The sequence below is a fragment of the Bactrocera neohumeralis genome, chromosome 3 (genome assembly GCF_024586455.1).
Source record: "Bactrocera neohumeralis isolate Rockhampton chromosome 3, APGP_CSIRO_Bneo_wtdbg2-racon-allhic-juicebox.fasta_v2, whole genome shotgun sequence".
Classification (NCBI taxonomy): Eukaryota; Metazoa; Arthropoda; class Insecta; order Diptera; family Tephritidae; genus Bactrocera; species Bactrocera neohumeralis.
In genome coordinates, this window is record NC_065920.1 from 63846636 (window position 1) to 63872143 (window position 25508).

A 25508-nucleotide genomic window follows, 5' to 3' on the forward strand; every position below is an offset into this window, starting at 1 on the left:
TACTGCCCAGCAATCTCAATCACAACCTTCAAAGAAATGTACTATATCTCTATAAAATAAGCTCTGTCAGTCAGAGTTGAAATAACCTCTAAGAAAACTACGGCTACGACACTGTTTGAGCTGAAATATTCAAGTCAACATATATTAGAGATTGGTTAAATGATGTATATTATCACAGAGTATCCGATTGAATGAGTGATCCAAACTTAATGAAAAATAACTAGTTTAAAAGTAGTTGATAGTGTACTATTTACATAACTAGTTTTCATATTGTTTAATTTTTCAATGACATAGTGTCGAGTATGTATTTTGGTAATATAACCTACAAACTAGTGCACAATATATCTAAAATTAACTAGTTTAAAAGTAGTTCATAGTGTACTAGTTACGTAACTAGTTTTTACACTGTTTTATTTTTAAGTGACAAAGTGTGGAGAATGCATTTTCATACTACACTTTAGAAACTAGTCCAAAACTAATCTAAATCGCACTAGTTGTGTTACTAGTTACATTAATTGTAAACCGTTTAAAAGATATTAACAGTTAAAGTTTGATTATTTTTGGGAAAATTTTTTATTTCTTATGAATTTTATAACTCAATGAAAAAAATTATTATTAGGCTGTGTGAATCCAATCTTGTCTGTTTTCACAGCATAACTTTTGGTAATTTACATCAAGCTTTGTTTGTGTTAAGATGACGGCGAAATGGTCTGCATAACGAACAAGGCAACAGTCGTTTACTTTTCCTGCTATACCTAGCATACATAGAGGTCTGTATGCTGAAGGTGTTCCAGGTTCTACTTCCTTTTGCTTATCAGGGTTAGTTGCTGTCTCTTTTATACTTTATATTATATGTATACTAATAAGTGGGGACATTGCTTTACGATTATCTTTATTATTACTACCGGTATCCCATAATTATTGGTAAGCAGCATAAACTCTGAAATTTAAATATTTTTATGAATTTTAAAGTATTGTTTGAAAAGAAAATAATGTCTTATAAAAGTTTTCAGAAACTCGAAGCAAAAAAGGTGACCAAAAGGCCAGAATAGATTTTGTTTAATCTAAAATCAACAGCCAATACTAAAAAAAGAAACAAAAAGAAAATAAATTAAAAGTGTCCTAAAAATGCTCGATGCATAAAAAAATGATGCAGAAGTTTGCGAAAGGCCTAAACAAAGAAGGTGACCTAAAAAAATCAATGTTTTTCTTACTAAAAAATTAAAATACTAAGGCCAACAAAAAATTATTAAAATGCAGCCAAAGCTCAAGTATGCAAAACAAAAGTAAAGCAATCTTAAAATTTTAAAAATTAGAAAGCAAAATATGTGACTAAAAAATAAAAACGATAGTGAGTGTTTTCTTGGAGAAAATTCTGAAATTCGAAAATAATAAACAAAAAGAAAATAAATATAATAAAAGCATTAATAATATAACAAGTTCATACAAAGTATACCGGAAGTCGAAAAAAATGTTTAGAAACGTTGCGCTTATGCCGCAACTAATGAAAAACTAGCACTAGCAAAGCGTAAAGTGGAAAAGTAAGCGGAATTGCGCCAGCAACATAAAGTGAAAGTTAAAAGGAAAAGCTTTGAAAAGTGGTGAAGTGCAATAAAAAGTAGCAAAAAAATTATGTCACAAAGAAAGTGTTAACGGTAAATTACATACTTCAAAAAATATATAAAAAGTAGAAAAATCTCAAAAAGGCTTTTTAAACTTACATTTACACTAAAACCAACGGACCACCTTGGCGTATACGTAATAAAAAAGGCGAGTGCAATTTCGAGGAATGCATAAGTTAGCTGCGGCTGCTTAAGCGGCGGGGGAGCGCAAGCGAATGCTGCTGCTGCCAGATTACGCTTTACAACATGGATGGCGAAAATCGGATTATACTCAATGTGGGTGGCATAAGGTGAGTGGCGTCGCGGAAATACTTACTATTTGCCAGCTTTTGTTGTCGCTTTTATTTTCAGCTACTTTCTTTATGATACTCCCCGTTTGTAAAATAGTGCGCTGACGTTGTTGGCATCATATTTGTGTGTGTGTGTGCGTTATAGCAGCTTTTAGCTGCGTAAGTGTGGGCATTTAAGTGCCGCAAAAGGCGCTGCAAGGGTGATGCCTTCGTTCTGCGTGACTTTGTATACCGCATTATTAGATTTTTTAATGAGCTGTGTAATCACCCTTTTCAATTAGACTTAATGAGAGTTAAGCCATTTTAGTTTCTTTCAACTTACCTGGAAGTCATCTAGCGCCACTTTTGCAGCACTGTTTCGTATGTAGGCGAAATTATGAATGATTTGGTACTGGTTCTGTCATTCTCCGAAAAGAAATTGAGTTGATTCCAGCAATGTCATTCATGTTGTGGTAGTTTGGGCCAACCAAAGGTCTCTTTTTACAAAGAGACTAACGATCATTTGTGGTCTAAATTTTCTAGGGCATATCCAAACATGACTCTATATTGTATCGATGAAAAGTGATGTTGTGATATTTTAAATTTTAATTATGCTCAAATGGACATAAATTCATGGAAGCTGTGATTGTATATTAACTATTCAGAATACTCGGACTGACCAAGAACTACATTTTAACGTACGATTCTAGCATTGACATGATTCATACCCAAAACTTTAATCAAAATATAATGAATTGATAAGTCCATAAGTGATGATGAGATCTTCTGCTATCTATCTGATGCTAACACGACGTTTTTCAATCACTATTTTCTTGGTTTTGTCGATGTTATCGGCATTAACAGCGGTTAATGTGGCCGACTCGCATGAGGCAACTTTTCGATGACTTCAGAGCCTTTAATGAATGTTCAAAAGAATGCTCAAATACTTGTGTTTGTGATAAAATAGTTTCATCAGCTCGAATGCTTTCCGTACCTAAAGACAGTACTGCTGCAGACAAAAGTACTGTCCAAAGTTCATCTGCAAAGTTCATAGTTTTCTGTCTCCAAATTTTGCTGTCGACTTCTAAAAGCATAAAAGATTTTTAAAATCTTCTACCAGAAGAAATATCGTCTTCCCTAAAATTCGGAAATGTTAAAGGTTTGCTGTTCTTGGGTCTGAAATGTTGGAGTTTTGATGTTCTTGGCTCTCCAATGAAGCTGTACATCTTAAAATCCTTTTAAAAGTGGTGATGATGGAACACAAAATCAGTTTATATCAGCTTATTTCCAATTCTCGAGTTCTTTGGGAAGCTAAAAAGGTTTTAAGTCCAATATAGCCTACCTAACATAGGATTAAAGATTTTTCAATATCTAAATTGGTTGAAAAGCTCAGTCAGTTTTGTTATATTCATGACTATAATCCCTAGGACTTAAATAAGTATACCCCACACAAGAAGTTAATTGGAAGTATAGATTACCCACCGTAAAAAGAGTATTTGGACGTTCTTAGTTTGAAGAGTTGTACTTCTCACTTGGCCAGTTCTGAACGTTGCCTCTTATGTTATCCAAAAAGTCCTAAAAATGGATCATCGAATCCTCATAGATTGACGAAGCGTTCTGAGCTCACCACAAAGGCAGGGAATGTCAATCCCAGATAACTCGCTAGGTTCGGTGGAAGTGTATCTACTGAGATACTACTTCACTCTTGGTTTAGAAAAAGCTAGGTAACAGAGATGGAAGTGAATAGATGATTCTGCCTCGCTTTCATCTATACATCTTTGGCAATTGCTAGTCGGGTTATGCAGTCTTTGATTGGCTATTGATCACAGAGTCGGCCAGCTGAAAGCCAATATTGCCGCTATTGGAATGAATGCACACCTTTCTGAAGGAAGTTCCACTTCGAAGCACTACATCGTCTGATATCTTTACACCAGCCACCTTCACTTGAAAGACACTACATTGGCTCACAGTTGATGGAGGAGCTATTAAAATCAAAGGACAACCCAAGAGATGGCTAAAGGGTGGCCGCTTGCGATCGAGAGTCTTTTCGAGCTCTCCTTTCTTAATTATTTCTACTGGCTTAACAAAGAAGTATTTAGACCTGCAATTGGATATACATATTTGTCCAAAGTATGAGTGTTTGGTCTGCTTTGATATACTTCAGGCTTCTAAAAGGGTTATCTTAGAACCAGAAGTATTTTTCTAAATTATATAGTGGTTTTCAAGCAACATACGAACTTTTTTTTACCCAGGAACTCATATATCTTCAACGGTTTAAAAAAAATAAACTTAATATATATTATACAAAATAGACACAATAACATCTGATAAGAGATTTATGCCTGACAAACCCACGCCAAGCTCCTGATACTTGTAGTAAGTGCTATATCTTTCTCTCCCTCTCGCTCTATCTCTACCTCTACCTCTAACTATATCTCTATCTCTATTTTGACCTATATTTATGAACTCTTAAAAATCTATTTACCATAAAAAGTAATAATTTTCCACTTTATAAAGCACAGCGTCCTTATTCAATCTGCTGTGAAACTAGTCTACAATTATTTCATGAGTATATGCCTTACTCTCACGTTATTACTGCCCACATAATTTTTCTGCACATTCATTTGTGAGCCTCTATATGTAGCGATAAACTACAAGTATTTATGTACATTTGTATGATTGAACAACAACAATTGTTCTTCGTTGGTTGCAAAGCAATTGACTGTATTGATGTGGCATCAGCAAAGTGACGCAAAATGCTTTTAAACACACAATTGCTGGCGCTTAATTCACCACCAACCAGCATTGATGGTGATGATTTTTTGTGGCAGGCATTCATAGAGCTATCAATCAATACGAAACGTAACGGTTTGTAGGTAACGGCCTAGTAGGAAATTAAAGAGACTGATAAATTTAAAAATATTCAAGTTGTAGTTATCGGGAAAGGTTAGGCTAGCTTAGATTATAAGAAGGCTCCTAAACGGAATCTCACTGGGACAGCTTATAGCCGATCTTTCATAGTAACTAGAACTTCTATAAAGCTGATCATAAAAACTGTCATAAATCGCGCTTTGAACCGATCAAAAATTTTTTGAGGGGGGTAAAGCCAGTTTCGGTTAAGTTCTGTTTCGTCGAAGGAAAGCCTGTCCAGACGTTTCAGCTTCAAACAGCAAAAGCTGGACAATGAAGAAGAAAATGCATGAATGTTTCCAACTCACCTTCTTGCATACCATTTTGACAGTTTCCGTCGTACTGGCTTTTAAGCCTTACATAAGGCATGTTTATTGGACAATGTGCAGTAAGAACTCCTAAGGTTGCTGTAAGATAAACTTTGCTAAGGAAAAGTAGTTGAGCAGATCTCCAACGTTCTACTCTATCAATGTGGTTTCTGGCTATTCCGCTAGGTTCAGGTCCCTAAATGATTCTGATAATGAAATAGCTTGATGATAATGAGCTGAGACACTCCTTGACTAACTTTGAGTGCACAGTTTGTGGGATCAATGTTAGTATTGCCGCTTTGTTGTCGTAGTGAATGCACACCTACCTAAAAGAAGCTGCACTTCGGAGCAAGAAGGCTTCCTTAATAGCATTCACTTCTGCCTGAAAGACACTACAGTAATCTGGTAGCTTAAAACTAAGATTGTCGGAGATCTTCTTAAAGATGATTCGACCCATCCGTAAAGAAGCTCAATACGTTTCTTCTCCACCTACTTCTCCCCTTTCATTCATAAAAAATCTCACTGTGTCTCTTCTTCAGCGACTTCACCAATTCCAAAATACCATCTTTTTTCCCTTTTAATTCTCTTCGGTAGTTTTAGCCAATCGATGATTTCTTTACTCCCTTTAAGTAGGTCGATAACCAAGACCAAAGCACTGAAAAATATACCCTGCTCTGCGGTGTGTCCTATCCCACTCTGCTGCGACCGTTCTGTCGCAACGAAGACTACAAATGAGATGCTTGAGTCTCAATTCCACCTCAAACTTTTCGAGCGGTTTAACCACCGCATCCGTCCGCACATTGGTCGATGTCGAGAAAGGTGCCTACAGCAAATTCTTTGTGTATAAGAACTCATTGCAGCCATGGCACTACATCGTGCAAAGCAATGTCGACAAACCCTTAACAGCTTACACTTCGAAATTCCGTTCTAAATGTACATACAGATCCGAGTCTCACCAACTCTCTAACATTTTCAACAGAAACGAAGATATGCTAATGAGCCTGAAAGTCTTGGCGCCGACGTGTAAGCGTTTTTCGGACCTCCGTATAAACGCTACCTTAATCAGTCTCCAAGCCTTTGGAACATGGCTTTATCTAAGGTAGTTCACGTAGATGAGGACTAGCCTAGAAGCCGCTTTAAATATTTGTTGAGAACATATTTCGGGGAAGCCATTTTGAGTTCGAGATCCAGTTATTGTAATCTTTATACGACTCGTTAATCGACTCTTTTTGGTACAATATTTTTAAAACTGGTTGAAGATACACTGATAATTGTGTTAGGATGAACTCTTTTAAAAATTTAATCAAACGTTTTTTTTCACTAATCTTCAACTTTTTGGCTTATGATAGTGCTTTCCCTAAGGCGCGTGGTAATGAAGTACTCGCGTGATTTTTTGATAAAGTTTTGAATTTTTTTCTGAAAGACGGATTTGGCTTCAAGGCATTACTGGCCGGAAAACGTTTGAAAAAAATTACATTTACTATGAATTAGCTTTAAACATATTTCAAACAGAAGTGGCTAGAAAGGTCTTGCAAAATTTCTCGCAAGGATTGGAGTAGCATTATATTTGCAATATATTTTGAAAGCTCGAAAGATCATATGAAAGCTTGATATTTGTAATATATTTTGAAAAATTGAAAGCTCGTATGAAAGCTTAATAATTAATGTCCTTATACTAGTAATTTATTTTGAAAGCTCGAAAGCTCATATGAAAGCTTTTTATTTGTAATATATTTTGAAAGCTTCAAAATTAGTGTCTTCAATATTTGTAAAATATTAATGAAAATTTGAAAGCTCATATGGTAATTGATAGTTAATTTTCATTTGCTTTCTTTTGTTGCAACTATTACATTACATTAAAATTGTATATTTTCTTATTTTTTCTCATCACATCTTTTCCACTCTATAATTTTCCTATTGGGCACACAAACCACACGTTTACATCCGGTCGCTATGTAAAAACAGCAAATGTACAAGCGATCATATGGGTACATAACGCTAGCTCAGTGCACAGAACCGCAAAACCGCAGAGCTTTTTACACTGTTTTCATGTTTTCCTTTCAAATATTACAATATATTTGTGTGCTTTTGTTTTACCATTTTGTGTTTCATTACACATTCATGTTTTTTAAACATTTACGCCGGCATTTTTTCCCATTTAGTGGGAATTTTTACCGAGAACACACAACTCACTCCACCTACACCACACACAGGTGCACACACCTGCTATGTAGACACATACGCCACACATAGTTTTACCGTTGCTCACCTTTTAACGGTACCTATGCATTTTATTTTATTTTTTTCACCGTTATCAGCTTACACGTTTCACTGACTTCGAGTGTGTTCTGCAGCATCCCGCACTGCCCTGCCCGTCCGCTTGTGCTCGGTTCCTTTGAGCGCGCTTCCCTACGGTGTGTCGGCTTTACTCACTGCCTGAGCTCACACCTGCTCAAAATAGTATGCATACAACCGGCTTCAACGCTACTATTATCGTTTGTGTTCGCAACATTTTATAACTATTTTATTCATTTTGATTTTATTGTTGTTTTTGGTTTTTAAATTTACAGTTGTATTTTATTTCACTTTGTTTACACACGACAAGCGAAATGACCAACAGTTGCTTTTACTTTTGCTTTGCTTTTAATAATGGTTTTTTCTTGCTGTTATTTTATTTGCTCTTGCTTTCCTCTTCTTTTGTTTAACGGTAAATGTGTGTAATTTCCTTCGGGTGGGAATGTTTATTTTCTGAATTGATTAAAAAATAGCATCACTTGGTTTAATTAAAGTTTCTGGGTGTTGGTCATTTGGCTGAGGCTTGTTTGTGTATAGGGGTTCAGAATTATTAAGTTATCAGGTCGTCTATTTCAAATAATTCGTTATTCATACATAGTATTATGGAAAAATAAGCAAATATTATCAAATTTATTGTTTAGATCTGTGTCCATTTGATTTAAGTCGAGTTCATACTAAAGCTCCAGGTTTTTCATTCAGTTTCATTTTGGTTCTAAATAAAATGATACTAACTTCATTGAGTTTCCTGAAAGCCGTATAGGTGTCTCCACTATATTGTCTTAGCCATAAGAATATTTCATATCGAAAGTTTAAATTCCAAGTATTTTGATTCCATTCGTAAGATACGTTCCAGACATAAGCCTAGACTCAGTTATGTATTAGATGACACCTGAAATCACACATTGTGGTGTTTTCGGCTGTAAAAAAAAAAATCATCGCCCAAATCTGAGTGTTCCGAATAAGTAATTTTACATAAGAAAACTCTTAAATTCCTCTGATCTTTTGAACGACTTCCAGCTTCAGCCTCAAAATAATAAATTTGTTGGTTCCTCTCCTCATATACAACACTTTTTAGTAATTCGTGACTATTTCCAAAAAATTTTTCTGTTGATAGTCACTTCTTCGCTTGAGGCCAGCAAATTTATTTGCCATAGACAGGAACAGCTGGTAATCACTTAGTGGCAGTTTCGGAATTTAAGGTGGACGCATTAGAACCTCTTGAACAAACTTCCAGAATTTCTGCTGAGTCACTATCAAGCCAAAGCTGGACGTATCTGGGCAATTGCTATTTTCAGATGAGCCAATTGTTGGCAGTATAGATCCTAGTTAAGAGTTTGACCGTAGGAGAGTAACACACTGTAGGTAATTTTCAGCCAATTCCACCAAAAATATATTTTTTCTTTCCTGACTTGGCTTGACTACCGCCTGCGTCGACTCACAGAGATTCGACCACGGTCGTCTTCGGATAAAATTGTCGTAACTTACCCACTTTTCAGCAGTAACAACTGCGGAAACGAACCGATTTTTTTGCTATTCAGCAGCGATTCTCAGATGGAAATTGGGTACATGAGGTTGATTTCACCCATATATCAAGTTGCCTTTTATATCCAATCTTAGATAAAGGGTTCCAAAGTTGTTTTGCACAATTTTTAGCTCCAGGGAATTTAAAACAGTGCTTACAGGATGGTTGGACCCGACATCATCTATTACTTCATCGACAATCGGAATGGACTTTGGACATGAAGGACTTTGACATCAATATTACTGGCACGAAACCAAAGAAGCTAACTTACTTTTACGGTATCAGAACTTTATTCACATTATTCCGGTTAGCTGGCACTATATTCTTTAGTGAAAAAACGATATAAATCGATCGATGCCTATTCTTTTCACTAAACAGAAGCAGTATGGACTTCGACATGCATTAAGTTCCGACCTTAAGTACACATTTTGAAATTAATTTCGATGCTGGTGTGACCTGGCGGAAGAATGCCACTTTAGCAGTAGGGTTTAAAAAATGTTGCTACAATAGTTTTGATGGCGTTCAATAAGCCCTTCATGATTATTTCGCTTTGTAGACTTCAAATCCGGTTTATGTATGTAAAGGCGTAAAGTAGGAGTTTTACAGGAGTAATGATGTTGCATTGCCAGAGAAACGTCAGATGACTGTTTCTATAGCATATTTCTAAAGCAAACTCTAGATTTCCAGTAAACTAGTTATAGAGGGGAGTACGGAAAGCTCCAGAGTTTACAAAGCTTATATGGTAGTAGGATTTCAAAGCGAAAATAGCGATCTCGACTTTTATCATGACTTGCGAATAACTTCTTGAGTGAGCACACTATAGGACTATGGGCGAAACGAACTGAAAAGCTCAGTGATAATTTGGGTTCTAAGTGAAGTTTTGTTTAAATTTTTAAGTATTCAACCCAATATAGTAATCTTCAAAGGATAGGTGAACACAGTTGTCTATGAGTATTCCATATGATCCCAATATAAGTATTTTATATCCTGATTTTCCGGAGTTTGGTTTGCAGTTGAAGAGATTATTATGCATTAATGATCTGGGTTTTCAAACAGTTCGTAGAAATAACGCTAGCTGGAAATTGTTATTTAAATTATATTCCAAATAAAATGTAAATAATATTCCAAAAAAAATTATTTTTCTATGCTGGTAGCACTGTCCTTAATTACTATGCCAAAAATTAGCGCGATCTGTCAACCAGTTTGATTTCAACAGCTGCTTAAGTCAGTACAACTCAGTAGTACGTTGCGATTTTTTCAATGGTTAAAATTGAACAAAGTATTTGTCTCCCATTTTGTATTTCTAAATAAATTTCGTATGCGGAATCGTTGCGAATGTTGGAAAAGGCTTAAGGTCATTCGTTTTTATCAAAAACACAAGCCTACGAGTGGTAGAAAGCCCTCAATGACGGTCGAGAGATCGTTGAAAACATGCCTCGTTCTGGACGAACTTCGACCTCTTCAACTGATAAACATATTAAAAAAGTTAAGGATATGGTGTTGGAAAATCGTCAGTCAGGCGTTAGAGTGATGACAAGACATCCACGTCTCTTGCGAGTCCGTTCGAATGATTTTGGTTTATATTTTGGATGTGAAACGCGTTCTTGCTCAACTTGTCGCGACAAAGCTGATTTGTTTTCAAAAAGAGTACCTTAAACAGATCTATTTGAAGATGCTTCATCGTGTGAATTCCGATCTCACATTCATGGAGAGCATTATAATTGCCGAGTATGAGTTTGATATTCAAATAAGTCAACAGCCATTGCAATGGAGGGAAAAACGAGCCGAAACCAAAAAACCACCAAATCAAATCAAGGTGATGCTCATTGTTTTTTCTATATTCGTAGTTTGGTGCATCATGAATTTGTTCCGGAGGAACAAACCATCAATACTGAGTTCTATTTGGCCATATTGAGGTCTTGCGTAAGAACATTCGTACGTCAAAAACGGGGGGAATATATGGAAGAACAGTTCATGCAATGTTTTACACGATGATAAATTACCAAATCCTTTCCTTCAAGCCTTGACTTTTCAAAGTAGGAAACAAAGTCTTGTTGTTGTTGCTTTAGAAATGAAATATATATATATATATATTTAATTTAGCTCCTTTATAGCACTTTTGTTGGCCGTTTCTAATCGATATACTATATTTCTATCACTCAATGTGTTCAGTACCGAAAATTTGATAGTATTTTGATCGCGCTGTTTTATTATGCAAATAAGAGAGCGTCTTATTACACTCAGCTGCCTATTAAGTCCACACATATTATAGAAAATGGATTTAATACACGATTAAAGATATCCTTAAAATAAAATTGAACGACTATAATTAAATATTTATGCAGCTGTCAGTGCAAGCAACTCCACATCCTCCTCCCTCGCATTAGCAATACTTTTTGATTTCTGCGCTCCGTTGCTTTGTGCAATTGCTAGAGAAATCGCAGCAACAATTTAATTGAATGTCCTTGCAACAATAAAATACGATTTTTTTACAACCACTTGGTTATTCTTTCATGATACTTCCATGGCCATAAAGTCACCAACTGCTCGTTTGCCTCATTTCATGCAACATTACAATTTTTTTATGATGGCGACAATACCCCCGATTATATCGGAGGATATGAGGGTGTGCGTGTGTTTTATATGCCATATTGTGGCTCGTATCATTACATATTCGCTGATTCAACGTAATTTAGTCTGTGATTATTATCATTAAAATGTTTGTATGTATGCGTGTGTGTGTGTGTGTGTGCATATTCTTTGTTTGTCTAGTACTTAAGCGGCACGTCTTCTCAAACCAGCGCTAGACAGACGTATCACGCCCGCCTTTGGTGCCATAAGCATATATTGTATTATATGGTAGCATGTATGACTGTGTGTGTGATTGCTTTCCGCGCTCGATAGCGCAATTTAGACAAGTTGATCCGCTCGCAGAGAGAGGAAGTGCGCGAAATGCTATAAGTGATTTTTTTGTTTCATTGAAAGGCGTACAAAGGCAGCTTTGGATTTGATTTTTATGCCAACTGCAATGGCAGCTGCTGTGTAACCCAGCTAGTAAATGATATATGACACGGTGGAGAAGTAGAGAGTTCGCATATGTAATATAATTTTAGAGAAAAGCATAGTCCATTTTTATATTATTGACTTTTAAGGTCCTTAGAGGGTTAAAATATAACCATAAAATACTTTAAAATTCGATTCCAAAGCCTTTATCGACTTCTTTTTCATTTGGTCCTTTCGATATAGACCGCATCTCTCTCTTTCTACCAAGCTTCCAAACACTTTATGGACCTAAGTTCTTATCCACTTGGTCTGTTCGTTGTAGACCACACTTTCATTTTCCTCAACACCCATTTCAACTCCTTTGTTTCAAATGAAACTACTCAGAGCTGGATTCCATTTTAAGTCTTCAGACAGCCTCGAACCTCGAATACTAAAAATATCCGTTTATGTAAGACCCTGCTAGAATATACAGAAATTTTAGGGACTGGTTTCCTTGCCAGCAATTCTGAAGGTTTTTTCTCTAAAATTAAAGAATTCTAATCTCTTATTTATTCTTTATAATCATACCCTTCAATCAAGGTCTAATGATGGGTAAATTTCCATCGAATTAGATCCCAACCGACATAGCTCCAACTCTATAATTTTCGACTTCAAAAGCATTTTCATAATCTGAAATTTCAAAACTCAAGAGTTCAGAATTTCTCTTATTTTAACTTGCTTGTTGTAAAAAATCGATTCGGGTCTTCAAGAGATCACTCGGAAATACTTAATCCTAACGGAACTGCAGTAAATTAGAATCTAAACGTAAGTTTCGATTCGGTTCTTCAGCCTCACCGCGTGGATGCCAATGGAACAGTGCGCCGTAAAGATACCTTTCACTGTGAACCCTGTAAAGAGCTATCAGTTCAATGGATCTTTAACGTTCCACACTGGATTAGAAATCTTTCTTAACCCCACAAGTGCTAGTTGCTGTTCAACGCTTGCTGAGCTCGCATGAAGCCCATAGATCCAGCGCCCGAACGAACGAAGACTGGGGAACCCCTGTACATTCTAATGGAATTTGGTTAAGAGTGCCTTTTCTTAAAAGCTCATCGGCTTTATAATTTCCAACGATTCCGTTGTGGTCAGGCATTCGCTTGATGCTACTGCTAGTGAAGTTGTACACTCTTTGACTAGATTTGAGCGCACTGTCAGTGGGCTCAAGGCCTGTATAGTATTCCCTTTTTTATCAAAAAACTAAAAATCAATTTAATTTCTTTTGCTTTCTGGGTAACTGCCTCGTTCCACTGCTATTTTGTATTGGTTTCGATTTTTTGCATGCACGCTCAGATTTCCTTTCAATTTTTGTCCGTCGTCTGTTAGTGGCATTCGTGGTACTTTGCGTTTCGTTTGTCTGATTTTTACTGCTGTGTCACCCCGGCATTATTTGGCTTTTGTCTACCGCCACTAAATTTGCGCGCATTGTGATTCTTGGAAATATCGCCGGCTTTATGGCTGAGCTAAAGTGGCTAATGAATAGCTTGTTGGCACGAAAAAAGAAAAATTAAAATAGAAATCTGTGTAAATGTGGCATCACTGCCAATGACATGGCTGTTTAAAGGAGCTTTAGGAAGAGAAAAATTGTTGCTTAAATATGTCTATTTTTATTTATGTAAATTGAGTGAGATATTCTTGAAGTTATATTATCTTTAAAGAAGCTAAAAAAATTATCCACGTTTTTGTACTCTCAAAGCCACTAACATAATGTAAGTGATCCAGTCGATGCGTATGGAAGGTCATTCGAAATTCTATGCAGTTTAAAAAGTTCTATTGGCTGACAGAATATATGTTCATCGGTTCAAAAAATTATCTAATTATAAGCGTTGTCCAACAAAGTCTTTGCTGATATTTCATTTCACCCATTTTGCACAAATTGATCACAAATATTCCTTAATGAGCTAAGCCAGTCCACAACCACGCTTTTTTTTTCTAGCTCAAGGAAACATACTGTTTCGACGGGTCAGACCATGGGAGACGGGTGTCAGATTTGTATCGTAAGCTGGGCATGCAAAGGTGGTTAGTATCATGCGGGGACTCGCTACTGCTGGACATATACTACATATATTTGGTATGCCGTGGTCGATTCTAGATAAGTAGAAGTTTAATCCGCTGCAGCATCCAGAACGAAGCTGCGCAAGGGTCACTCTCGATTCTCGTGGCAACTCGAGTTCTTCGCCTGCAATGGGTGGTGGTTTTACTCCTAGTACGCTATTCACTGAGAAGGAGTCGGTGAAGGTGTTTATGGCTCCTCGATTCCATTGCCCGACGTCATTATCGTGCAATCATCAGCGTACGAGGTGATAGAAACTATCTCTGGTGGTTTATGGAGTTTTGAGATATTGACGAACGGAACTACCTGTTTAATTCTTCTCAGTTTAGAGTTTTTACCTTGAAACAGTACGGACGAGTATGAACCCCTTTGATAATTCACAGTCCACCTCTTGAGTCCTGGTGGGAGCGTAGATTTTTCGATGTTCTCAAGTAGCGTTGTGTGGTTGACAAAGGCTTTTAACAAGTCCAAAGCTACGAGGATCATCCTCTCGCAGGGTGGTTTTTGGTTGAGAACATGAACTGTCTGAACGTTTATGACACTAAGTGCTGTGTTGGTGCTTTGCATGGCTTTCAGAAGCCATGCCAGAGACGGCGCTTTTGCTAGATTCAGGTGGTACGTGAAGGTCGGGAGTAGCAAGGCCTCAAGTGTCTTCATACTGGGGAGAGGAGAGTTATCGGACGATAGCACTCCACCTTGTTGGCAGCTTTTTCAATATGGAGTCGACATAATCGCCTAGTAGAATAAGTAATTAGAGTAACCATGGCTCGATTTTGATTCATGTTTACTCTGGATACAGGGTTTATCTGGAAAGTAATAGGACTGATTTTCTTCCGCCGCGACTGTAATTCGGAGCGTGCGCGCACCGACTGGATTCGGTAGAGGGCGTTCCTAGGTAACGAACGAGCGGCTGGTCAGTTGTCTCAGAGCACCTGGCGAGTCAGGACAAACATTTTCGCGTGACGTGTTTCTGTGCAGACGTGACATTGTGACAGAGCACTTGAGCAAGCGCAAGGTGTGCGATTGGTTCAAAATTTTTTCTTAAATCAACTCAGTCCTATTACTCTCCGGACAAACCCTGTATAGTATACGGTGCTCACCGAGGCTGCTATTGGTGCTTTTGAGCAGAGTATAATCCACAACCCATTGTTGAGGTGCCGTTACATCCTGAAAAGTCACTTTTTGATGTGCTCTATGGGCCGAGGGATACATTGGTTCATAGTTCTTTAAAAATAAAGCAGGTCGTAATGTTACAGTCAATGCGGAACGCTGTAGAGCCATTAACAAGATCTTCATCGTGTCTATTTTTGGAATTCTAATAATAAATTTGAAAACAGCACGAAATTGTCAAGTTATTTAACAATAAACCGCATTTCTCTCCCTCACTGTTTAATTATTATTTTTCCCAGTTTAGCAGCCACACCCACCTGTCAAATGCCGGTCCTTGCCACCATTTTATTCGTGCACCCAGCCAAAGACCTGCTTAATCGCTGATAGCGCTGACTTCAGCCTTACATTGTCCGCGCTTTTGTTGACTGCTGGGCTGGCTGGTTGGGTTCGCTGGGCTCGGTGTCACCAACGGCTTTACGCTTCATTAAATTTTTGGCCTTTTAATAAACTGCGCTGCTACTGAGTGCGCGCCTTCAATTTCCGTGTATTCATTACGTTCATTCATTTCCGTTCGCTTTTCATGCGAAATTGTTTGGAAAGCGTGGATGTGACGGCGGGTTCGCGCGACCGGAGGCGGCACCAGTGTTTCGAAAAATGGATGCATGAAAGTGTGTTGCGTTGAGGTAGGTGAGGGGTTGAAAATTTGAAATGATAAACAAAAAGCGAGGCAATATAATGAAATAGCTGGCTGTCAGACTGCTGTGTCCTTTCTAGCAAATTGCAAGCGTTCACCGACATCTTCAGTAGAGCTGATATAAGATGCGTATGGCTGTGTGACACAGTAATACTGCAAATATAACCAGTGAACCATGATGGTATATAGTTTTTGTATAGTATATATTTCGTTAGAAGCTATAAAGGGTCTTTTATGTATGCTCGCTCGGATTGAAATCAGAAAATTCCTAACTGAAAACTTTTAGTATAAATTGTCTATCGTGGATTCAATTTTCCTAAACAAATCTCTCACTTACTCATAAATCACTCCAGCTTTAAAGGTTTTCGATTCAGTCCCCCCAGGTGGAAGCAGAAGAAGAGGAAGACCGCCACTCTGTTAGAGAGATCAGGTGGAGAAGGACCTGACTGCACTTAGTATCTCGAATTGTTGCTAAATAGCGAAAAAAGGAACGACTGGTGCGCTGTTGTTAACTCGGCTATAACCACGTAAGCAGTGTCTACGCCAGGAAGTAGGATGAAGTTTAAGAGAGACCTGTTATCTAATTTGGATACTTTACCTAGCCTTTGAACTTTTAAGATCTGTATAAGGCATCGGAAAATTGCTCATACGAAGATGTGTGTTAAGTTAGATCTCTGACTAGGTCAACAACGCGGATTGGCAATCTCAACAGGAACATAGTATATATTCAGACGATTTCAGGCAGCAACCATATTTACTGCCGCCCTGTTTCTCTTGCTACATGTGTCATCGTTAAAATTGCTCATACGAATCGCTTGTGATGCCAGTAAGTTATGACCTCTGACTAGGTCAACAACGCGGATTGTTTGTCCCAACTCTCCAGGTGCTCGGAGACAACTGACCAGCCGCTCTTTGGTTAGCTTGGAATGCCCTCTACCAAATCCAGTCCAAAGTCGCGGCAGAAGAAAATCAGCCCTATTAATTTCCGCACAAACCCTGTAGCTCCTCTATAGCAAAAAAAGGCAACCGTTGCCTTCCCAGCTCTCTTCTTAATATTTGACATCCATGAAAGCTTTCTATCAAAGTTAAGCACTAGGTATTTCACCTTGTCCAGAGGTTGGAGACTTGAACCACCGAGAAAAGAAAAAGATACGTTAGGGATCTTATACCTCCAAACAAACTAAGTTTAACAGTTGTTAACTTATGTATGGTAAGCACTGCCAAGTCTTCGAGTTTGTCTCTAACATTTTCGCTTACTGGGTAGACAAGTATCATTTTACTGAATGTAGGCCATCTTCGCTTTAAGCACTTGTGGATGCGTACACTTTCAACTTCCGTTTGACGCCGCAGCTGCAGGCATTTCCGTGTCGCGAGGCAAAGTGCCTTAAGCGCTACATTGGGTCCAAACAAATGCCTCCAAACAAACAACATGTCTTTGTGTATGTCTATATGTGTATAAAATCCACCTAGCGCACATGCATGTGGCACACAACACTGCCTGCCAAAGCCAAAACACAGGTTGTATCTGCCTAAGTGGCGCATACACAAATATGTACATATGTATGTATATATGCGTGCATACATACACACATAAATGAGATAAATACATAAATATGTACATATATGCCAGTATATATACACGTATGTAGTTGTAAATAACGTAGGCTCAGCTGCAAAAATGTTACGACCCTAATTTTGAGCCGAAAGCTGTCACGTACAAAAGTGGTCGGCTCCATTAAGTTACAAGTTTGTTGGTTCGGTTAGCCGACACACCCCAAAACCAATTTATGTACTCATATGTTTTTGATTATTCATAGCGAGTAGCGCAATTTATTTCCTTTTTATACATTCACAAGCAGATATTTGTGAGTAGTAAGGTACTTGCGCACATGTTGCTCACCCTGCGGCTAGAGGGAAATGTAAAAATTTATTGGATTATTGAGGTCTTTAACAAAGATTATTAAGCTTTTTATGCCAGAGAAAATAAACACGAAATAGACTCTGACTGACACTGCTTTCCAAATTCTTTTAAATACTAAAAAAGCTCTCTCAAACTCAGAAAACTGAGAGGTTGTTTTAAATTCTGAAGATTGTAGTAGTCGTTCGTATAATTATGCTTTATCATAACTCTCATACATTTGTAGGCTCTTCGGTAGACCGCGGGCTTGGTCTTCCTTGTTGTTTCTTGGTCTTGTTGTTTCTTGTAAATCTTCCGCTGAACCTTTTACTTCGCTTATTTGTCCAACCTGGAGAAAGCAGACCTAACGGCGCGGTTGTTATGGCCAATGATGTCGATGTCAACGGCGTACGCCAGCAGTTGCACACTCTTATAGAAGATTGTACCTCCTCTATTCAGCTCGAGTTATTTTCTCCAGCGGAAGATTGAAGAAGTCGCTTTGTCAGAAACCTCGTTTGGTATTGAATGACTCGGAGAGGTCCTGAGCTTTTGATATTTCTCAACGTCAGCTTACACAGCCGTATTAGTTTTGCGGGAATACCAAATTCAGACATAGCGACATAAAGGCAGCACCTTTTCATGCTGTCAAAAGCAGCCTTCAAAGCGGCGAAGAGTTCGAGGTGGAGTGTGTCTATACTCTTTTCACGGGTCTTTTCTAAGATTTGGCGCATAGTGAATATCTGGTCTGTTGTTGATTTTTGAGGCATAAAGACACACTGACAAGGTCTAATCAGTTTGTTGACGGTGGGCTTTAATCTTTCACACAATACACTCGATAGAACCTTATATGCGATTTTGAGGAGGCTAAACCAACGGTGAAGATTGTGGGACGCAGATTGTAGAACGTATATTGTGGAACGCAGATTGTGAGGGTCTCCATTTTGTGGATTGGACGGAGCATACTTAAATTCCACCTGTCGGACATGCCTTCGTCCAATCAAATTCAACAAAGAAGCCTTTACCTGCTCCTTATCAGTTCTTCCCATTTGAATAGTTCGGCCAGCAAAAAAAGAACAGTCGATTTTCACAAACTATTCCTGCCATGAATTTTTCGACAGTAGAATAATTTATCATTGACAGAAAGAGATAAGAACCACTTGGTTCCAGGTTCGGACTATGAGGTGCATGCATGAGAACCTCCCAATCAAGCTGTTGTAGCTTTTGGCGAGCCGCTATCGATGCGTGTGGCCTGGCGTAGTTCATTGAAACACAATTTCTTTCTTATAAGCTAAGGCTGGCCACTTTTGAGCCATTACTGCCTTCAGACGGTGCAATTATTTACAGTACAGTTTCGTATTAAGAGTTTGGTTATAGAGGAGCACCTCATAGTAGATGACCGCTTGCCAATTTGAGTGATTCTTTTGCTTCAAGGCTTGAATTGAAGCGGGATTGTTCGCATAAACTTCAAGCCTTTACATATCCACACAGAAAAAAATTTAAGGCTGTGATATCACATGATCTTGGTGGCCAATCAAACGGCCCAAACTTCTTATCGAAGTATACTCTCAATAATTCTATTAATTGATGCAATGTTGGGGAAGTGGCGCCGTCCTGTTGAAACCAAATGTCGCCGAGATCACAAGCTTCAACTTCAAGCATCAAATAGTTGGTTATCATTGCGCAATAACGGTCGCCATTGATGGTTATGCTCTCGCACACCACAAAAAACCGTTGGTTTTTTCGGATGAAATGGCAGCTCTTAGATCTCTTCAGCTTGGTCTTCGTCCCAAATGCGGAAATTTTGCATATTTACATACCCATGAAAAATAGGTCTTATTGCTGGCTTGGAACTTTTCTAGAGCCCATAGAGCGAAGTGATGTCGCTTGGGAAGATCCAGCGACACAAGCTGTATTTTGTACGCTTTCATTTTAAAATCTCGACGTAAAATGCGCCAATTCTTTCCTTACGTCAGTCCGAGTTGCTGCGAACTGCGCCGAATCGCCTTGGTTTTCATGTACGCCGTCAGCTACGGCTGCTATATTTTCTTCACTGTGTGCTTGACGTGGTCTATTCGGTCGATTATTATCCGATAATGACTGCCGTATCTCAAGATGATAGACGGTGGTGCTTTATAGTACGATTAGTAGTCCAATTATATTGACCAAAAGTTGATCGAATGCGCGAAACACACTCTTTACAGAATGTGAATTTTCGTAATAAAGTAACAACTTGTTAACATTGTTCAGTTGTAAGTCTTTCCATGATGAAATGTTAAACCATACTGAACAAAAATAACTTGACAGATTGACACGACTTTACTTGGATCACCTGTTATATCTAATATAGTCATGGGACGTAACCCGATTGTACTCAAACAAAGCGAGAGTAATCTGTATTACTACAGCCGTCTAGTGTAAAAATAATTTATTTTTACTTGACCTTTTATTATTGAAATAGCTGCCTTCGTATCATAAATATCACACTCATTACTGGTACATGTCCATACTAAAATATCAAGTTTAGCTTAGACACACACCTATAGCCTCTATACCAATGTTATGCTGTTTTACGGCGAACGGAATGCGTTAGACGAACAATATGTATGGCATATGATCTTAAATTCGAAGTAATTTCTTTTCATTCAATTTCCACCCACATTCTCCATGGTGTCACACGTATTATTTGAAAATAGATTGCACTTAAATTTAACGAGCGTGATACAAAGGAATTTGTATGACGTCAAACAACAATCTGCTCATTACACTTGACATAAAGATGCGCACATGCAATGAGACGAGCAGCTGTAACAGCAACTAAAATGCCAACCAGCGCTCATCGTCCGCCAGCTCCATTTAAGTAGGTGTGTGTTTCGGCGAGTTTATTGACAGCTAAGTCCGAAGGATTCCTTGCGCGTGACCTGCCAGTAGTTGTGGCAAGTTGCAGACATTAAATTGTCAACAGGAATGTAACAAAAAGCAACAACAGTAACGTTATGCTGCTTGAAACGTAACGTGGTGTGAGCAAAAAAATCAATATTCAGTTGTAAAACAAACGAGTTGGGGTTCGTCTTACCCCGTTTATCTCCACCAAACAGAGTCTCGCTTAGACAACCTTTTTAGCGTCACTTGAATGAGCTGGCAAATTAAGTAAAACGGCTAAATGCTCACTACCGAAAATGGGGCGCTACTTAGCGCAACAGTTACGCCGTCGAGTTACCGTCTACCCTACGCTCTGACTCCCTCCAGGGGTGTGCCTGCTGGCAACTGTTTCGCAAAATTAACTGGTAGCTGGTGTTAGAATGACTTTGCTTCGCTGCCGCCGCGCTCTTTGTGCGGCAATATGCCGGGGATCCGACAACACACCGTAATTACAATTAATGACGGTGTTGCTTTGGGGTGTGAAACGCGAACGTGGCGGATTAAATGAGTTGTGGAAAGTTCAATGCGCGCAAAAACAATGAGGAAACAGCTGAGGAAGATGCAGAGGAAGAAGTAGCAGAAGAGGTAGAAAAAAGTTCACAACAAAAACAATACAAAGCGCTAACAACAATAACGTCTATTCCCATAATACATTTTCCGTCAGCCAGTGTTGCCAACTTGTGTGTGTGAACTCAAGAAATGAGCGCGCTTGCATGAAGATTAGCGACTGCCGGTAATTAGTGCGAATTGTAGCAAAACTTTTGCTGGAAGTGTGTGAAGTAAAAGCAGAAAAAGGAAACAATAATTACACGTAAAAAGGGTTAAACAACGCGCGAGTGAAAAAGTAACTTTGCGAAGTGCAAAGAGCACATAAAAGAGTGCGGTTTCGAGAAAAGTGCAAAATATCGCAAAATTTGCTGCACAATAACTTGAATTCAATTCTAATTGGTATGGTTTCTGGTGAAAAGCGCTTCATTAGTGCGCTCATTATTTAAGTTTTGCTTTGTGCGGTGATGTGATTTTTATTTAATTCGACATTTTCGTGCTTTTTATGCGCCATTTTGCGTTGGATACTGGAATGCTAAATGGGCTGGTGTTTGCGGGGCGAGATTTTGCTCAAAGAAAAATGAGAAACTGCCCTTTCGATGACGACCATGGAAGCGCATTAAGGATTACGATTTAAGGCCATGCAACTGGAATGTGCGGTCCCTTAATTGGGAAGCTGCCGCTGTCCAGCTAGTTGATGTCCTCGTTAAAGTGAAGGCTGACATCACCCAGTACAAGAAGTGCGATGGACGGGACAAAGGCTGAGATCAGTAGTCTTTTGGCATTTTACTACAGTGGCCATATAAAGGCGCGCAAATTCGGTGTGGAATTCGTGATGGGAGAGAGCCTCCGTCCTCGGGTCCTAGCGGATGAACATATCGCGGATTTGCGCCCACGCCCCGACGGAAGAGAAGGACGATGTGACTAAAAAGATGTCTGCTATTATCATTTCGCACCAGGTCGGTAAATTCAGCCTCCATGATGAAATAAGCCCATATGAGTTAGGCTGTTCGACTTCGCCGTGCCTGGAATATGGTTATCTGTAGTACTAGATTTCAGCCTAGGAAAATTCATCAAGATACCTGGTTGTCTCCGGATCGAAAAGCTATCAACCAGATCTATGATGTTGTGAAAGATGGAAGACACGTCTCCAGTGTTTTAGATGTGTGTACGCTCCGTGGTCCTAACATTGATTCGGACAACTATTTTCTTGGTACGCATCCTTATCTGTAGAGTAAAAAAACGTCAACAAACCCAAGGAATGTTGGTTCGACGTCGAGAATCTGCAATCATAATAGACAACCGAATGTTTTTCTGCTTGACTTGCACACCTGCTCTTTGAGAGCACTCACCAGCAACTCGGTATAGGGTAACTGTGGGACTGAAATACCAACTACGCCTTCTACGTACAGCTGCAAACGAAATCATTGGTTTTCGGACAAAGCAAAAGAACAGCTGGTGCGATGAGAAGTGTCGTGTCGCAGTAGAAAGAAAACAGACTGCCTACCTTGCGACGTTACAATCGACCACAATACGTGCGGGATGGCTCCCACGTCACTCTTGACAGTCATAACTTCGAAACCGTAGGTAATTTCATCTATCATGGAAGCAGCAACAACACCATCAACAATGTCAGTCTTGAAATCCATCGCAGAATAACTCTTGCCAACAGGTGCTGCTTTGGACTGAGCAGGCAATTGAAAAGTAAAGTCTTCTTACCGTGAAAAAAGACCAAACTCTACAAGTTACTGAACATCTCCGTTCTGCTACATGGTACAGATGCATACGTTAATAAGGAAGAAGAAGAAGACTTCGAACTGTGTTCCAAATTTATGAACTAGAATTTTTATTCATCGAAAAAAAATTGAATTTTAGGAATAATGATAACTTCAGTCCAGCTGATTGAAATGGAGACCAAAGTCTACTAGTCTAAAGTCTACTAGTCTCTATTTCAATCAACTAACGTATGGACTAAATTATGAACCTTTCGGCCAAAAAAAATGCTTTGCGAATTGCTAGTGACTCGCAACAAAATCTGAAGCGGATATTTACTGGTGATGAAAAATTAGTTATTAAAGGCAGCGCCAAGCGATAACGGTCTTTATTGAATCGCATTGTCAACGGTGGTTAAGTCAGGACTGAAGATGAGGAAGGCTTTACTATGTGTTAGAGTGGGATCGGAAATCATATACTACGAGATACTCTAGCAATTGGACCTGTAGTTAGCAATAGGCCAGCATGAAGTTAGTAGCTTTGGCCAATAAGAGAGGGATTGTATTTCATCGTGACAACGCAAGACTACGTATAAAAATACAGCTGCTTGTTCCAATACATCCAATTTATAGTTCGAACCTGATACCGAGTGATTCCTGTATATGGAAAATGCAAACTGTTTTGATTTGTTTGGATATTAATTTCTCTTTTCACTAGGCCTTACATATTCGAGTTTTTCTGACACGATCTTTATACTACAAATATATTTACAGTAGTCGCTTTACGCTGAGTTCAAAGGAAATATCAAAAAGTTCAAATATAAGAAACGTGACCTCTACGATTGTTCCACAAACGCACGAAATTCCACAGCAAACGTCACGTACGTTATTTCAAAACAAAACAAAAAAAAAAATTGGAAAAGCGAGGAAGAGCAATGCGTCAAAATACTTTGTGTTATGTGCTCATGCACACACATAGCTAAAAATACATTCATATTTGCTCACATCCTCAATTCTGAGTAATTTTGTATTCAAACACATGTCGGGTCATTTGAAAGCAAAAAAAGTTGAAAAATTAAAAAAAAAATGTTTACAACAAAAAAATCTTAGCAAACAACAAAGCGCCGTGAGCTGTCGGCTGCAGTAGCCTCAGCAAATATGTGCACTTTTAGTTGCGAAGCACTTCTGCGCTGATTTCAAGAGCGCACTTGTAACTTTTTGTTGTTAATGCATTATGTTTAGTTGCATGTGTGTGTGTGTGTTTGTTTTTGTTGTATGAGTGTAAGTGCAATATGCTTTGCTGAATGCGAGTTGTTCAATGAATAGAAAATAACAACAATAAATACTTTTACAACCGGTAAATGCGTCTGGAACATAAAACTTTGAATATCCCGTTAACCATTTTGGTTCGAGTTGATGGATTCTTACCCTGAGCTCCTCGTTATGGGGGTTTCACAAAAATTTTAAATAAGTTTTTGCTGCCTTGATATGTGTTATGGAGTCATATCCATATAATTTTTCAAAGAATGGCTTTGGATTTACGGGACTTAACATAATTGATTAGATTTGCTATTAATTAAAATTATTTTTTATTTATGCTAAATTTTCGGGATCCCGAAATACATTTTCCAGGACAATAATTTCTTTATTTGCGAAAGAATTAGATAAATTCAGTTGTTCGTTATGTAAATTATTTCTTGTGTACTCAAAGCTTTCGGGATCCCGAAACACAGTTTTACAGTCCCGAAATTTTGTTACTTGTGATTCTTTCTAAGATTTCTAAACAAATTCAGGTGCTTATTAGTAGTTACATTACTTTTATCTCGGGATCGTGAAAATTTACGGTACATTTTCACGATTCCGAAATACAGTTTTCCAGTCACATAATTAAGATATTTACAAAAGAATCAGCGACTTTTTAATAAAACCAATTTTTTTTTTACAAAAGAAATTATTTCTTATGCACCCCAATTTTTCGGGATCCCGAAATACATTTTCCAGTCCCGAAATTTTTGTATTTGTAGCAAAATCGGAGAATTCTAAATAAATTCATATGTTGATTAGTAAATAAATTATTTTCATTTTCTACAGAATTTCGGGATCCCGCACTATAAAATATCGATTCCCGAAAAAACGATATTTGCAAACAACTAGAAGATTAATATTCGGGTTTAAGCTGAGTATATCTCAAATCTGTTCTTCACCTGAATTTATGAATATTTATTAGGCATAGTTGTCTCGGCTATAAGCGGTGCCTACGTCAGTAAAGTAGAAGAGGGTTATCTCGGGATTGCCATAATTTCTTTTACATTTATAAAGCTTGAATTTTGTTCATTGATTAAAATTTAAATGTGACGAAGTACATTCCTTAGCTCTTAAGAAACGGAGAGAGATAAATACATTTTTTTTTTGGTAACTAAAAATTCCGGGATTCCGTTATCGTATTTCCTTCTATCGAAAATAAAATATTTTAACGCTCAAATTTTGTACGATTTTTAACAAAATTTCTTTATTAGTAACTGCATTGTTTTTATGCCCTGAACAATTTCGGGATCCCGCTCAATCAATTTTCAACTCCCGAAATTTCGATATTTGCAAACAACTAGACGTTT

The 25508-nt window shown here is 38.1% G+C and overlaps 1 protein-coding gene across 1 annotated transcript in view; it reads left to right on the top strand.

Annotated features, from left to right (window-relative positions):
• The first annotated feature begins 1022 nt into the window (after positions 1-1022).
• Positions 1023-25508, top strand: part of LOC126753975 (uncharacterized) — a 79069-nt gene continuing 54583 nt past the window's right edge. Inside the window, exon 1 of the mRNA XM_050465769.1 lies at positions 1023-1912. Coding sequence (XP_050321726.1) covers positions 1869-1912 — 44 coding nt within the window. The 5' untranslated portion in view covers positions 1023-1868. The remainder of the gene's footprint in view (positions 1913-25508) is intronic.